The sequence below is a fragment of the Drosophila takahashii genome, chromosome 3R (genome assembly GCF_030179915.1).
Source record: "Drosophila takahashii strain IR98-3 E-12201 chromosome 3R, DtakHiC1v2, whole genome shotgun sequence".
In the NCBI taxonomy this organism is placed as follows: Eukaryota; Metazoa; Arthropoda; class Insecta; order Diptera; family Drosophilidae; genus Drosophila; species Drosophila takahashii.
Window position 1 is genome coordinate 31,635,327 of NC_091681.1, and position 13,884 is coordinate 31,649,210.

Sequence of the window (13,884 nt, forward strand, 5' to 3'; positions counted from 1 at the left end):
GAAGCGGAATATGGCTTAGCTAAACGCAAGCAAATACCTCCTGAGGTTACACAAACTCTTACACTGAGAGAAATGAAAGGCTTTACAAATAGTTTGTGAAGTCAAGGAAAAATGATTTGCGTTAGTCAAGTTTATTGGTCATATTTTTTTGAGCTTTCATAAAAGATATTAAATGTTTATAACTTAAAAAAAATATGTTTTATAGGAAATGGTTTTCATTTAACCTTATTGAGCTTAAAATAATATGTTAAACAATTTTTTTTTTTTTATTTTAAATCATTTTAAAATTTTAAGACTTTATTTTTAAGGGTATTACGTTTAAAGACCATTTGATTTTAATTTCATCTTTATTACTTAAAAGATTCGGGTTCTTTAACACTGCTTTTCTTTTCAATTTGCAAATTTTTTTTTTAACTTTCTAGTTTTCAAGGACTTTTTTTCTCCAAGTGAACTCACACACACACGTGGGCGCAAGAAAGGAGGCCGAAAAGGATGTGCGTCTCTCAATCTCAAAAAGCCTAGCACGAGTATTGCGTCGTCTTCGTTGCACACAACGGTGTGAGTGTGTGTGTGTGAGTTTGATTGCGAGGGTGTGCGTATCCTGTGTCCTGTGTGTGTGTGTGTGAGTGGACAGTGGCCTGTGGTTGGGCCGGCCAAAATGGCAAAATGCGAAAATTGCGAAAATGCGAAGAGGCCAAAAGCAAAGCGAGCGGGGAAGCCGAAGCGAGAGGACTTCTTCTCCGCCGTCGCCGTCTTGGCCGTTATTAATCATTGTACATTTGGCTGTCACCGAAAAAGGCCGCGAAATTCGCTAGAGAAAGAGAGAGCGGAGAAAGAGTGTGTGCGACAGAGAGAGGGCATACCGAGTAAGAGAGGGAGTGAGAGAGAGAGTGAGAGCGACTTACGCACACCTACGTGAGCGACACACGTAAAAGAAACAAAAACGACAACTACAACACAACTACCAAGACAAACTGACCAGCACACAGCCACCACTAAATATATCGGCCGTGTGTGTGAGTGAGAACGAAACGCCGCATTTCGTGGACGTGCGACTTTAAATTTCCCGTGACGTCGCCGCCGCCGCGCCGTCGTCGTCGCCGTGCGGAAATTCGCCGCGCTAAAATCAAAATTCACTCAAGTCCGCCGCGGTAGTTTGTCGCCGCACGCTAGCCGCTCAGGTTCGCATATCCACATATCCACGTCACACAATATCACAATATCCTTCGACGAGCGCGAGAGAGAGGTCGCATTCGCAATCGCACCGGCACCGCACCGCATGTCCTTTCGAGTGTCCTGAATGTCATGTCACCGCTGAAATTCGCACGCCGCAGCGCTAAATAATCGCATCGCGAAACAGTGTTTGATTGTGTTTGGTCCTGAATTAATATTACCATCACGAAACAATAACATTACCCACTATCCATGTGAACTATAAACATATAACGTGAATTACAAATATCGCTGGACGAGAAATAAAAACAATAACAAATAGGTGTGCTAAGGAGGCACTCATTTAGCTTGTGCCGCTTTTATCCCGCCTTCGCTGGAAGAAGGCACCGATCACTTTTCGCCCCGGAAGTTTACTTAAAAGGTTAGTATTTGTCTTATCAAGTGAATTAAGCAATAAAGTGTTTCAAAAATTATTTAATTATGGAGTGGTATGGAGAGTATTTTAAGGATTATAAAAGGATTTGATTAATTGCTGACACGACATAGGAAGTTATTCAAAAGAATAGGAAACAGGTTTTAAAAAAGTTGTATACAAAAATTTATGATGGTGAATTTTAAAAGCTTAGTTTCAGAAATATACTTTTAAACTGAAAGAATTTTTGGGTTTGGAGACACATATTAATAATATAACAAAGAAATGAAAAATCGTTGAAAAACGCAACATAAACCAGAAGAGCATATTTCAATATGTAAATAATAAACCTCCCAATATTAAATATTTTTAGATTTACCAAAAAAAGACAAATTGATGTTCCCAAGAGTATTGTCAGCTTTAGCTTTATAAAGTAACTGAATTATAGTAACTGACTAAAAATATTATCGCTGCGTTCTAAAATATGTTTATCTATTTATTCATAAAAAAGCTGTATATAATTGGGTTTTTTCAAAATATATTATATTTAGGTAAAAAAATTGAAATAAATATTTTTTAATAATTATTGTATTTAAATCAACATAGTTAACATCAAAACACTGAATCGAACAATAACTAGTTTTAATAGCCAATCAAACGAGCGCCTTGATATATGCAACATATTTCTTAAATTTTATAAGGCGTTGCGTTTATTATTCCGATCCGAAAGTCCTTGTTTTCATCAGTCGCTGTGATTTCAAAAAAGTTTACAATTATATAAATCTAACACAAAATATTTGGAATGCTTTTTGAAAAACACCAGTATTCTGCCATTTACAGTGAATAAGGACGTAATCGCGTTGTTCATCGCCAGGAAGTATGCAATGAAATTTACATTTTCTTTACTTTGCGGCCAAGAAATCATATCTTTTCAGATTTTGCCAGAGTATAGTTATATTTCCACTTAGTTTATTAGTATTGCTTTGCTGGCACTTATGGAAATATAGGTTCTTACACATTATAATGTAAAAAAACATTTTTTTACATATTAATGTTATTACATCATAGAAATTTATGAAAAACTCCTTTAGAAAATATGAAAATTCATTTTTAAATAAGTCCAAGCATTCAACCTACCAAAAAGCCGACTAAAACAAAAAACTTCATAAGAAATACCCTTACAAAAATTTTAATTTGGATATTTGGAAGGTTTGGTTTTGAACGGCTTTTTGAGTAGGTACTGAGCCTGACTCTGAAGCTGAACCTGTTATAAACAGTGCACGGGAAATACAACCAAAGTTTTATGTCGAATATTACGTTGAAGACAACCTTGTTGTATTTTTGTGTTTTTGTTTAAATAATAGTTATTTGATTTATTATTTTTTTGTCTGCTTGTTAAACTAAAAGTATGTTTTAAGTTTAACATGCAGACAAGAAAACGGACCTAAAACATTTAAAAGTTTAAATAATTTTTAAATGTTTACAAAGAAATCCCACAATTTGCATTTACGTTTTTAAAATAATTAATTTTAAAGATTGTTGACAGAGAACTTTTAAAACATATGCACAGATTATGCCCTAATTTTCCATATATACAAATAGCCTTTTCTTAATTGCGATTCCCAAAAAAGTATTAAGTTCCCCACAACGAATTGATAAACGATTATAAGTGTTTGATTGCCATAATCCTGCATAACATTAATCGGGATAATCATAAAGGAAAGCACACAATAAAAAGGTGCAATAGTGCTTAAAGCCACATAGATCATTGGTTCCAACAGGTCCGAAATTACAGCAGACACATGGTTTATTTGCCCACACATAACTGCGGTGTGAGGAACACCCCAGACAGTCACACACATAACACACACACACGAAAACAAACACAATTGGGTTCAGATTCCGACCAAAGCAACTTTTTCTTTTATCTACGGAATTCTTATTTTTATTTGTTGCCTCTTTTTTGTGTGTTTTATTTCTTTTTGCATTAGCACAACCGAATGGAGCTATCAAACGCTTGCACATATTAGTACTAGTTTCAGTCGTTGACCTCCATTTGCCAGACTTTCCTGGAACCCCCCTTATACCCCTCCTCGGAGAACCCCCCATTCGAACCTCCTTGGTGTCCTTGCCACATGCATTTGCCCCTGTGTGTCTGTGAGTGAGTTCAATACGAAGCCAAAAGAAACGAAAAAATAGTAAATACAATAAAATTATAATTGTATATAGGAAAATCAGAAGCTCTTAACCCACACACACACTGAGGAGCTCACACAAACAGTCGAATGGCCAGACGGTTGGCCATTACAGACATACAGACGAGTATGGTCATTCCGGCATACATATGAATGTCCTGTCGTTGGATAGGTGTGTGTTTGTGTAAGTGTGCATGTGTGTGCACAGCAGCAGCAGCACCAGACACAGACAGACCTCCCCACACACACACTGACAAACTTGGTGTAATTCTTTTATATTTATTTCTTTCATCTTTTTCTGTTGTTACTAGATTTTTTACACACTTCTCACTGTCCCAGTTCGGTTCGTGAAAAGTTTAATGGCGAGCCGGCTAGGACAAGGACGGACTTCTACCGACTGAGGACTACGTAGCCCGGTCGAAAGCGAAAGTAAAAATTCTTTTCCTTCTGCCCTACCCCATCTCCATCCCCATCCCAACTCCCAATGCTGAATGGCCAAAGACCTTGTAATTTTTATACAGCTGTAAAAGTTTTATTCGATATGTGTTTGGGTGCAGGTCGTTTGTTGGCAGGTCGGTGGATCTGATTCACTGGATTGAGGGGGGTGTGTTGGGATGCTTGGGTGTTTAGGTGTGGAGTCGACACAGTTATTATGAACCTACACCTACCTACCAGTGTGTGTCTGCCTTATGGAGTTCGGGGGGGTAACCACCTGCACAAGTATGCATTAAACCGCATGTTCAACCAGGTGTCGAGGGGTAAATAGCCGTAGAGCTTCTCAATGGAGGCGATCAGTCAAGAGCTTATTAATGAAAGTTATTCTAATCACATTGTAATAGGACTAGTATGACTGAATTTGTAGTATTTACATATTAATTATTCATTCGATTAGATCCTCATATATTAACATTGTGAATAAGAAAATATTTATCTTATTGAAAACCACTTTTTTTATGGATTTAAAAATCATAATTAAAATAAATTCAGGTCCAAAATCCTGACTTATTAATAGTATATTATAGCCTTAACATAATTAAATAAACCTAAATTCTAGACTTCAATACTACAGATCTGGCACTAAAATTCGTAATTAATATCTATTTAATTCCAGTTTGACTTAAACATAATTAAATTGTGTTAAATATTTATTAATTCTTTATGCAGTGTCATAGAATACTAAGTAAATGGTCTTAGTCCCAGTTTAATAATCTGGAATAAATATTAAAATATCTCTATAATATTAAGAAATGTGAAAAAACAATCAAATTTTCCCTATAGTTAACGGAAATATGATAACAGTTATAACTTTTCCCCTTTATAACACTAGCCAGCTTAAATATTTGGCATTGCGATGCATTGTGTAAGAAATCTTAGCTTCCACCAACTGCTTATTCCGAATCATGAGCTTATGTTTGCTCAAGTAGCCGACTTAAGGAGATAAGTACAGTGATTCAGGGAGCTCCAGTTAATAGCTGGCAACGTGTAAACTCCATTTCCAAAGGCCAAGAAACGCTTTGCGTTTTGTAAACAGCATTGCGATGGATGGCCAAACGAAAGACTCCGCCAGTTTGTCTAAATGGTCTCTCTTAACTCGGAACAGTTTCTCTTTCTCAACGAGTTCTCTCTGCCACACACACATCGAGACTATTCCTGTATATTTGAATGCTATATAGATATAACCAGATATATATATATATGTATATCTGCAGGGAAAGAAATCATGTGTCAGTCATGCGCAAAACGTGTTTTTCATTTTAAAATTGCACCATGGAATGAGGGGCGAGCTCTTTTGCATGCCTCACTTTCTGAAGAGATGGAGGCGGAGCATATTGTTGCTCGCTCAGGTCTTTCAGGTCTTGAAAAAAGACTTGAGACTGCTGCTGCTGCTGCTGCACCTGCTTCTTTCCTTTAGATACAGTTTAGTTTTTTGGGTCTGAAGAAGGAAAGAGTCTGGAGACGCAACAGGCGTGCGTTGGCATTGGCATGGATATCCCTCGGTATCCCCCAAAACCTTGGGGGATGTTCTGTGCTGTGCTGCAGCGCCGAAACAGGTAAACAAGTTATAAATTTGCGGGGCAGCTCGGCAACTCAGCAGAGTCGGCAAAGTCGGCAAAGTTCGGCCGACGAATGGCTTTGGCTCTTGTTCTTGTTGCCTCGCGTTGCGCGCTGCATTTTGGAGCAGGCGCGTCGCGGCGCGAAGGCAACGCACCAATTAGCATATTCCATTGTCTCCCCAGTATACACACCACTACGACATATACACCCGCTGCGAGTCCTTTTTGCAAATTTGGCATCCTTCGTGCGCCGAGCGAAATGGAAAAAGAGGCAAGGGGCGTGACGCAGCTCATTTGCCTGCAAGAAGAGCATAGAGAGAGCAAATTTTGTCATCCTGTAAGGCATACCTATGTATATACGAGCCACCTCTACGTATACGCAATATAGCGCATACGCCCGGTTGTGCGGTTTATTTACACCGCGACTTGTCTGTAAAACTTTAAAGCGCGCGGCGATTTTATTGGAGGCAACAAGCGGCGAACATGCGAAAGAGCAGCCCCCAACCCCCTTTCTGTTTTCAAAAACCCCCAACCCCTTTTTCCCTTTCGGTACATAAACGCGCGCACACGGCATTCGCTGTTCGTTGAAGTACATATATATTCGCTATGTGCTTGAAAACTGGCGAATGGGAACGCATCGGCACGCCGATATGCCAACTGTGTCACGGTAATTAATTAAGAACCTGTTCTTCTCTCTTCTCCCTTCCTTTCCAGTCGCCAAACTGTTCGACAACGGCCTCAAGTTGGATATTTCCAGCTACCCCCACATGAACATCCGCATGGGCACCAAGGGCAAGCGGCCTCTGAGGAGTTTGACGCCCCGCGACAAGATCCATGCCATCCAGCGGATCCACGATGGCGAGTCCAAGGCCTCGGTGGCCAGGGATATCGGTGTGCCGGAGTCGACGCTGCGCGGCTGGTGCAAAAATGAGGACAAGCTGCGCTTTATGTCGCGGCAATCGACAACGGATAACCTTTGCGCCGACTCCTTGGGTGATAAGTTAGATGGAGGAGGTGGACCTGGAGGTGGCCTCCTGGGTCCCCCGGAGAAGCGACAGCGTTTGGAGGCCGCCCTGCCCCTGAACTTCTCCAACAAACTCAAGTTCGATGAGCTGGCCTTCAAGCGATCACCGCTAAACGGCCTGGATTACAGTACAAACAAGAATCTGGCCGATCTTGGCTACAATGGCCTGCCCGTCGACTATGCGGCGTTTAATGGGGGGGTCAAGGCCAAGGTCTTTGGGGCGGATATTAATAGACAAGCCGGTGCCGCCGATCCCTCCCTGAATGCCATCAGTCCGCTCTCCAGTTTGACCCACCTGTCGGGTCTCACGGGCATATCGCAATCCCCGCTGGCGATCAGTTTCAACGAGCTGACCACAAACCTCAATCTGCTGGCTCAACTTAATCCAGGATTGGCTGCCATGTCGGGTTTGCAGAGTTTCCCGGGTGGCAATGCTAGTAACCTGAGGATAGCGAAGCCCAGTGGCCAGAGTCCCAGGAGCGACAATGGTGCGACGCAGGGGCTGTCGGTGAAGAACTGGGCCAAGCAAAAGCAGCCGGGAGGAGAAAGCCTAAATCTGAGCATCAAGAATGAGGCAGCGAAGGGTGGAGGAGGTCAGGGTGGTGATATCAAGAGTCCCAGTCCCTCGCTGGCTCCCTCGCATCCCCCGCAAATGGTTGGTGGCCCCATGACGCTCTCCAATCTGGCCGAAGATCCCTTGCTCTACTGGCTAAAATCCCAGCAAACAATGCTCGGTCTGAATCCACTGTATCCCCCCACAATACCCATGGGCGTGACCAGTCCTCCGATACGCTCCTCCACTCCGCAGCAGCAGCACATGAGTCAGCAGACGCCGCCGATTCCCTCGGCACCGCTGACACCCTCGTCCACGCCATCGGGAAGTCTGGACGAGAAGAATGCGGCGTGGTACAACTGGTGCAAGGCCTTCGGGGCCAGTCTGCATACCCTGAATCCCAATGCCGCCACCTTGGCCGCCCTGCAGGCCAATCAGTTGCAACAGCAGGCGGCTAACTCGGCTGCCGAGGGAGGAGGAGGCGGAGGCGGTGATCCCTCGAACATCCTGTACTCGCATCTCACCAAGGAGACTGAGACGCCATCGGTGAGGAGTTTATCCTCGAATGAACAGAATCAAGAGGCTGATGAACCCGATGATCTGGAAGGGGAAGCGGAGGGGGAAGCGGAAACGGAGGCAGAGGCCTCTGGCAAACCCGAGGATCTCTCAGCTGCCGGCAAGGTAATGACACCCTCGCAAAGTCCCATTAACCACCCATCGCCACCTGGCAGCAGAAGTCCCGAGCCGCGAGTTAAGATCAAAAACCCAGAAAATATCCTTGACAACATGCTCTTCAAGATGGGCGGCAATCCCCTGAATTCCGACCATCAATCCGAATCGGAGGGCAGCTTCCAGGAGGCCAACAATTCGCATACGAACAACAACGATGTCAGTGCCAGCAATAATAATAATAACAATAATAATTCGAATAAAACGGACGAGGAGGAGAAAGCCAAGTATATGGATTGCACCAGGGATGACGATGAGGATGTGGAGGCCATTCGGCATGGCGAGAAGTTCCTGCAGTGGCTGGAGAACTGCAGCAATCCCCGGGTGACGGCCGTGCAATTAATGCAGCTGAGATTCCTGATAGCTGCTATTAAATCAGGGAATGAAACGAACTTGAGTCTGCCTGCAGAGGAGAACAGCGAGGAGAATCCCCAGGAGGAGGAGGGCAGCAGCCGGGGCAAGAGTCGCCGTCGCAAATAGGAAAAGCCAAAGTTGGCGCCCACGGAGCCAGCCACGGATACGATTGAGGATTACCCAAGCAATAATCGAGCATCGGAATTGGGTGTTCCTGATACCAGGTGCCACCTGTATGCGCCGGCCGTCTACCGATCCTCGGCCACCCTGCTCAGCTCACTGTTCTTCCCCCCCTACGAATTTGTACATTGTGACCTCGACGATGACCCCGATGACTGCCAGATCACCGGCGAGTACCATCAGTACGACGAACTGAGCTCCAGCAGTTAGACTAGACTAGACTAGACTAGACTAGACTGGACCAAAACTAGACGCCATTCCGGAGGACAGGACTCTCCACTCCACTCCACTGAATTTATCTCCTAGCTGTGACAAACCTATCGAGCATACTTTCAGTCTCTCACTCTTTCAATTCCATTTGTCTTAATTAATCGTACGGTTAAAGTGTATATATCGAGAATCTCTATTTGTAGCCTATTATGCATTTAATTTAAACAATTTCAATTTGAACGAAAAAGGAATAAGAAAAAGGATAAGAAAAACAAACGACTGTGTTCCGTGTGTTTTGTGTTTTCTACCCCAAATGCATTCTAGCGAAAATGTTATAGCCTTTATTTTTTGTTACCAATTACGAGAAACCCTTTCGAACTGCTAGGTGTGTTAGCGCGATTAACATGCATTTGATATCAAACGTTTTTAAATTTCGTATATCAATAACTTGGAAATGTGCTCAAAAGAATTTTCTTAATTCGAAATTAATGCGATATTTAAATAAAAAACATTTACAAATTTAAATGTAATTTTAAATACATGTTCAATAAAAAATAATTAGATAATTTTTATGAAACTCTTAGAATTCTTGTGGTTTTTATTCTGGTGTTTGGGTATTTTACAGGGGCGCATTTGGTTAATGTTGAGCAAGGTTTGCCAAAGATGTTTTGTTCTTATAACAATGGAGCACGGAATCACTATTAAAGCCATGGGAATCCTTTGGCAATCGGCTAGCCATTTCAGTTTACAATTTTCAAAATTAGCGTAATCACCAATTTCTATTTAAATAATTATATTTTTACGAAATAGAAAATGTCATAATATTGTTGGAATCAGCCGGAAAGTAATGATGACTACTTGAGCTCTTAATTTGATTGGGCTTCAAGCAATGAAATTTTTAACCAAATCTCAGATCCAAAAAACATAAACGCTTCGAGTAAAATAGAAGAAACCATGGTCAAAATAAAAGGTTATACCTAGTTAAATTTTTAGTAAAAATACCAATAATGGCATTAGAAAATAAGCATTAAACCAAATAAACCAATTAAACGAAATTAACAGAGTTTTAAAAAATATGAAAACGACCGGAAGACTTGGTGGGTGCAAATAATTACCTCATAAATTAAACTCCTTGTTCACGATCCCCATTAGGAAAGCTGACGATACATGGTGTAAGTCCGACCCCGAAATATCCTTGGCCTTTGCAGACGAACTCGAGAAACGTTTTCAGCCATTCGACCTGGCGAGACCCGAGGACGTTGAAGAAACACTGGCCTTTCTTAATGCTCCTTCTCCGGAAGCATTACCGATCCTACATGTGAGTCCAGAAGAAATCTGCGGTCACATACAAAAGCTTCATCCCAGTAAAGCGCCGGGTTTCGACGGCATAGACAGCCGAATTGCCAAGGCTCTGCCTAAAAAGGGAATCCTGTTCCTTGTTCTCCTCTTCAACTCAATGCTACGTTTACACCACTTCCCCTCTCAATGGAAGTGTGCTGTGATAACGATGATACCAAAGCCAGGAAAACCGGAGAATCTTGTCGAGTCATATCGACCGATAAGCTTGCTACCCACGTTCTCTAAAATATTCGAGAGAATATTTCTAAGTAGAATTTTGGGAGTAAGAAGCGTGCAGGATGCCATTCCCGACCACCAGTTTGGTTTCAGGCATCATCATGGGACCCCAGAGCAAGCACATCGACTTGTCCAGCACATCTTAAATGCTTTTGAGAATAAGCAATACAGCTCTGCTATTTTCCTCGACGTCAAGGAAGCATTTGACCGTGTATGGCACGAAGGACTACTCCATAAGTTGAAGACCCTACTCCCGACAGGCCTATTCCTTGTCCTCAAATCCTACCTGCTTGATCGTAGCTTCATGGTCGAGGTAAGAGGGGAAAGGTCAAGCATAAGATTTGCTCGTGCTGGCGTTCCACAGGGAAGCGTCCTGGGCCCCGTTTTATACACCCTGTTCACCTCCGATCTGCCGTCTATCAATGTACCGGACACTCTTCTCGCCACCTACGCTGACGACACTGCCTTCCTTGTAAATTCCACCTGCCGTATTGAAGCATCAAGGATAACCCAGGAATTTCTTGACTCCTACGGCAAGTGGACAAACAGGTGGAACATTGCAATTAATGGCAGAAAGTCTCAACACTGCAACTTCACCCTGAGAGGTCAGATCCTTCCAACAGTTGAGCTCCTTAACACCACCATCCCACAATCTCCTCAGGCGCAGTACCTGGGTCTGATCCTGGACAAACGGCTCACCTGGAAGCAGCACACCACAAAAATTGCAGCTACATGTCGCGCTAAGCTAAGGAAGCTCAACTGGATGCTCAAATCAACGAGCAAGCTCAGCCTTGCCAACAAAGTGTTGCTGTTTAGAGCAATAGTGGTGCCCTCAATGACGTACTGCATCCAACTTTGGGGCATGGCTTCCGACTCTAACGTCATGAAGGTCCAAAGAGTCCAAAATAGGGCGCTGCGAACAATCACGAATGCGCCGTGGTACGTCAGAAACATAGACCTAGCCAACGATCTCCACATGCCCTCGGTCAGGGATCAGATTAACCGGCACTCGAGTCGGTACAACGAACGCCTCACAGGACACCCCAACCACCTAGCAGCTTCCTTGGCCAACCCGACGAACAGGAGAAGGCTGAAGCGAAGGCATCCCGGCGATCTCTGGACAAGAGGACGTCACGTCTCACGAGTCCTGAAGCAGTAATGCGTTGTTAAATTGTTGTCTTAGTTTGTAGTATAGGTTATAAAAATTTGTTATTCACCACCCTGTTATGATCTCACGTTATTTGTTCCTATTTGTAATCTATGTTTTATAGCCATTAAATTGGCTGATCAACATAATAAACTCTTTAAGTCATTTAAAAAAAAAAAAATGTTCACGATAATGGAAACAAGTATCGAATGTATTGAAATTGTATAAAGAATATCTATCCACGTTAAAATGAAAAACCTGAAAAATTAAGAATAACACAAATGGTATTAATCGAAATATAATTTATCAGCAGTTAGAAACAATCATTTATTAATATGTTAGTTATATTCCACACTTTTTTAGGTTTTTCAGAGCAAGAAACACTGAGAAAACATTGGCATAAATAAAAGCAGGCAAACTTACCAAATTAATTGGATCCTCTAGGGGTTCATACTGAATAAAATCGGCGACAAACTTGGCAATTTCCTCAACGCTTGAAATGAGTTGCGTGTAAATAAACGCTGTTGGCCTGATGGTGGTGCAAACGAATTTCTGCAAGTCGGTTAAGAGGGGCAATTTATCAAGACATTATCTGGTAACAAAGAATATGGGCAGGACATTACTTTACCTGTACTTTGCATTCATTGGGCAGAGCCAGAACCATCGCTCGTCTCTTTGGATAACTGAGAACCAATTGCTTCCGGAAATTCTCAGCATAAAGAAGCAGCAATCGCTCTTTGGGCGAAAGGGTATAATATGTGGGGGGATAGCACTGCGGACTGTTCTCAAACTCCTCGATTGTCTCGGGAAACGATAGATCGATCTTTCCGATATTCAGCGAAGCTTCGCCCTCGGACAAACTGAATTCACTTTCCCTCATTTCCTCCATTTCCGGCTCGTACTCCCCCTCCATTTCATCTGCCAATTCCGACTCAGTAACTTGTGAGCGCCTCCATTCGTCGATTTCTTTGAATTTGGCACTATGACGCGTCGGGTCGATGTTGCTAACCACCTTCTTGTACTTCTGAAATAATACTTTCGGCATTTTGGCTTGGTAACGATTGCCGGCTATTCAAAATAAACAAAACAAGAAGCGTCGTTTCTATAACTACGATGTTGGTAGAAAATATATTTTTCAATACGGCCAGATGTGACAGAAACTGAAAAGAGTGTTGCTAGAGAAATAAATAGGAATAACATAGTCGGGAGAAATTTCAAGTGAATCAGAAACATATATTTTCATTTAAAATCGTATTTATCTTGAATACATTTAATGTTAAGATCAAAATATATGATCGCTGATATCCCTTGAATATTAGGTGGCTAATATCCCTTTGATATTATCCAAACATACGTTAAACTGACAAATTTTTAAATTTCTAAAATTCCAACTAAGTTATCCTTGGTTTGTGTTTGTGGAAAATTCTTATAAGCCTTTTTGTTATTGTGCTTTTCCGGTTTGCGTCTTCGCTAACGCCCAGTATCTTTGGCGCCTAGCGGTGATTTACAGAACTAAAATAAATTTTACACAGACCGGAAATGGAAGAAGAAGAATGAATGGCGCCCTTATTCAAAAATAATAATCATTTTTGTAGATGTTCAACAAGAATTTTTTCTGTGTTTATTCGTGGTAATTCTGTTAAAATAAGTGCCCATCATAAATGCCGATTTTGTTGTGTAGGAATAACATATGCAAACAATCCCCATCACTTTCGGGAAAATTAAAAGAATATATCTTTTATTTTTTTGTAGCAAAATATCGTAAACAAATAGTGTTCTTATGTTTGAGTTTTAATCAATTGGAAATTTTATTACGGACACAACGCGGTATGACATTCTATTTTTTTCCATTGTTTTGGGCAAAATATGTACCTATTGTTTTTTTCGGTAAAAAACCTGCCTAGATTCAAACCAACAAAACTGATTTTTAGAGCCGAATATAAGGAATAGGGTAGTAATACAAACTAGAGTTTTTTGTGGTTTTTTAGTCGTAGTTTGCACAAAGCTCACATTTAAAGTACCGACTGCTCTTAGCAGTTACGAAAGCAACGAGGAAAGTTATTCTGTAATAAGGCCTTTGAAACGTGTCTGTTTAACTAATTTTTTAAGTTCAACCTCAAAATTGTGGCCGCTACAGACTTTTTTGATTTGTGGGCGTAAAAAACTTTGCTGAGTGGGCAAAGCATTGTGATGAAACTAACTAGAATCACTATCCGGGATTCCTGATCCTGATCAGGAATATTTATACTTTATGGCATGCGCGGATCCACGGGGGGTG

General features: G+C 41.7%; 2 protein-coding genes across 2 annotated transcripts in view; one reads left to right on the plus strand and one right to left on the minus strand.

Annotated features, from left to right (window-relative positions):
* Window positions 1-12,779, minus strand: part of lobo (lost boys) — a 31,889-nt gene extending 19,110 nt beyond the window's left edge. Inside the window, exons 1-2 of the mRNA XM_070217226.1 lie at window positions 12,235-12,779; window positions 12,030-12,158 (exon numbers count right to left, since the gene is read on the minus strand). Of these exons, the coding sequence (XP_070073327.1) occupies window positions 12,030-12,158; window positions 12,235-12,651 (546 nt within the window). The 5' untranslated portion in view covers window positions 12,652-12,779. The remainder of the gene's footprint in view (window positions 1-12,029; window positions 12,159-12,234) is intronic.
* Window positions 1,525-9,470, plus strand: dan (protein distal antenna). The gene is made up of 2 exons (XM_017149818.3): window positions 1,525-1,594; window positions 6,549-9,470. The coding sequence occupies exon 2, from the start codon at window positions 6,602-6,604 to the stop codon at window positions 8,618-8,620; it is 2,019 nt and encodes a 672-aa protein (XP_017005307.2). The 5' UTR covers window positions 1,525-1,594; window positions 6,549-6,601; the 3' UTR covers window positions 8,621-9,470.
* Window positions 12,780-13,884: the final 1,105 nt, after the last annotated feature.

Coding starts and splice junctions, on each gene's coding strand:
- dan (XM_017149818.3), top strand. CDS start 6,602: ATGAACATCCGCATGGGCACCAAGGGCAAGCGGCCTCTGAGGAGTTTG.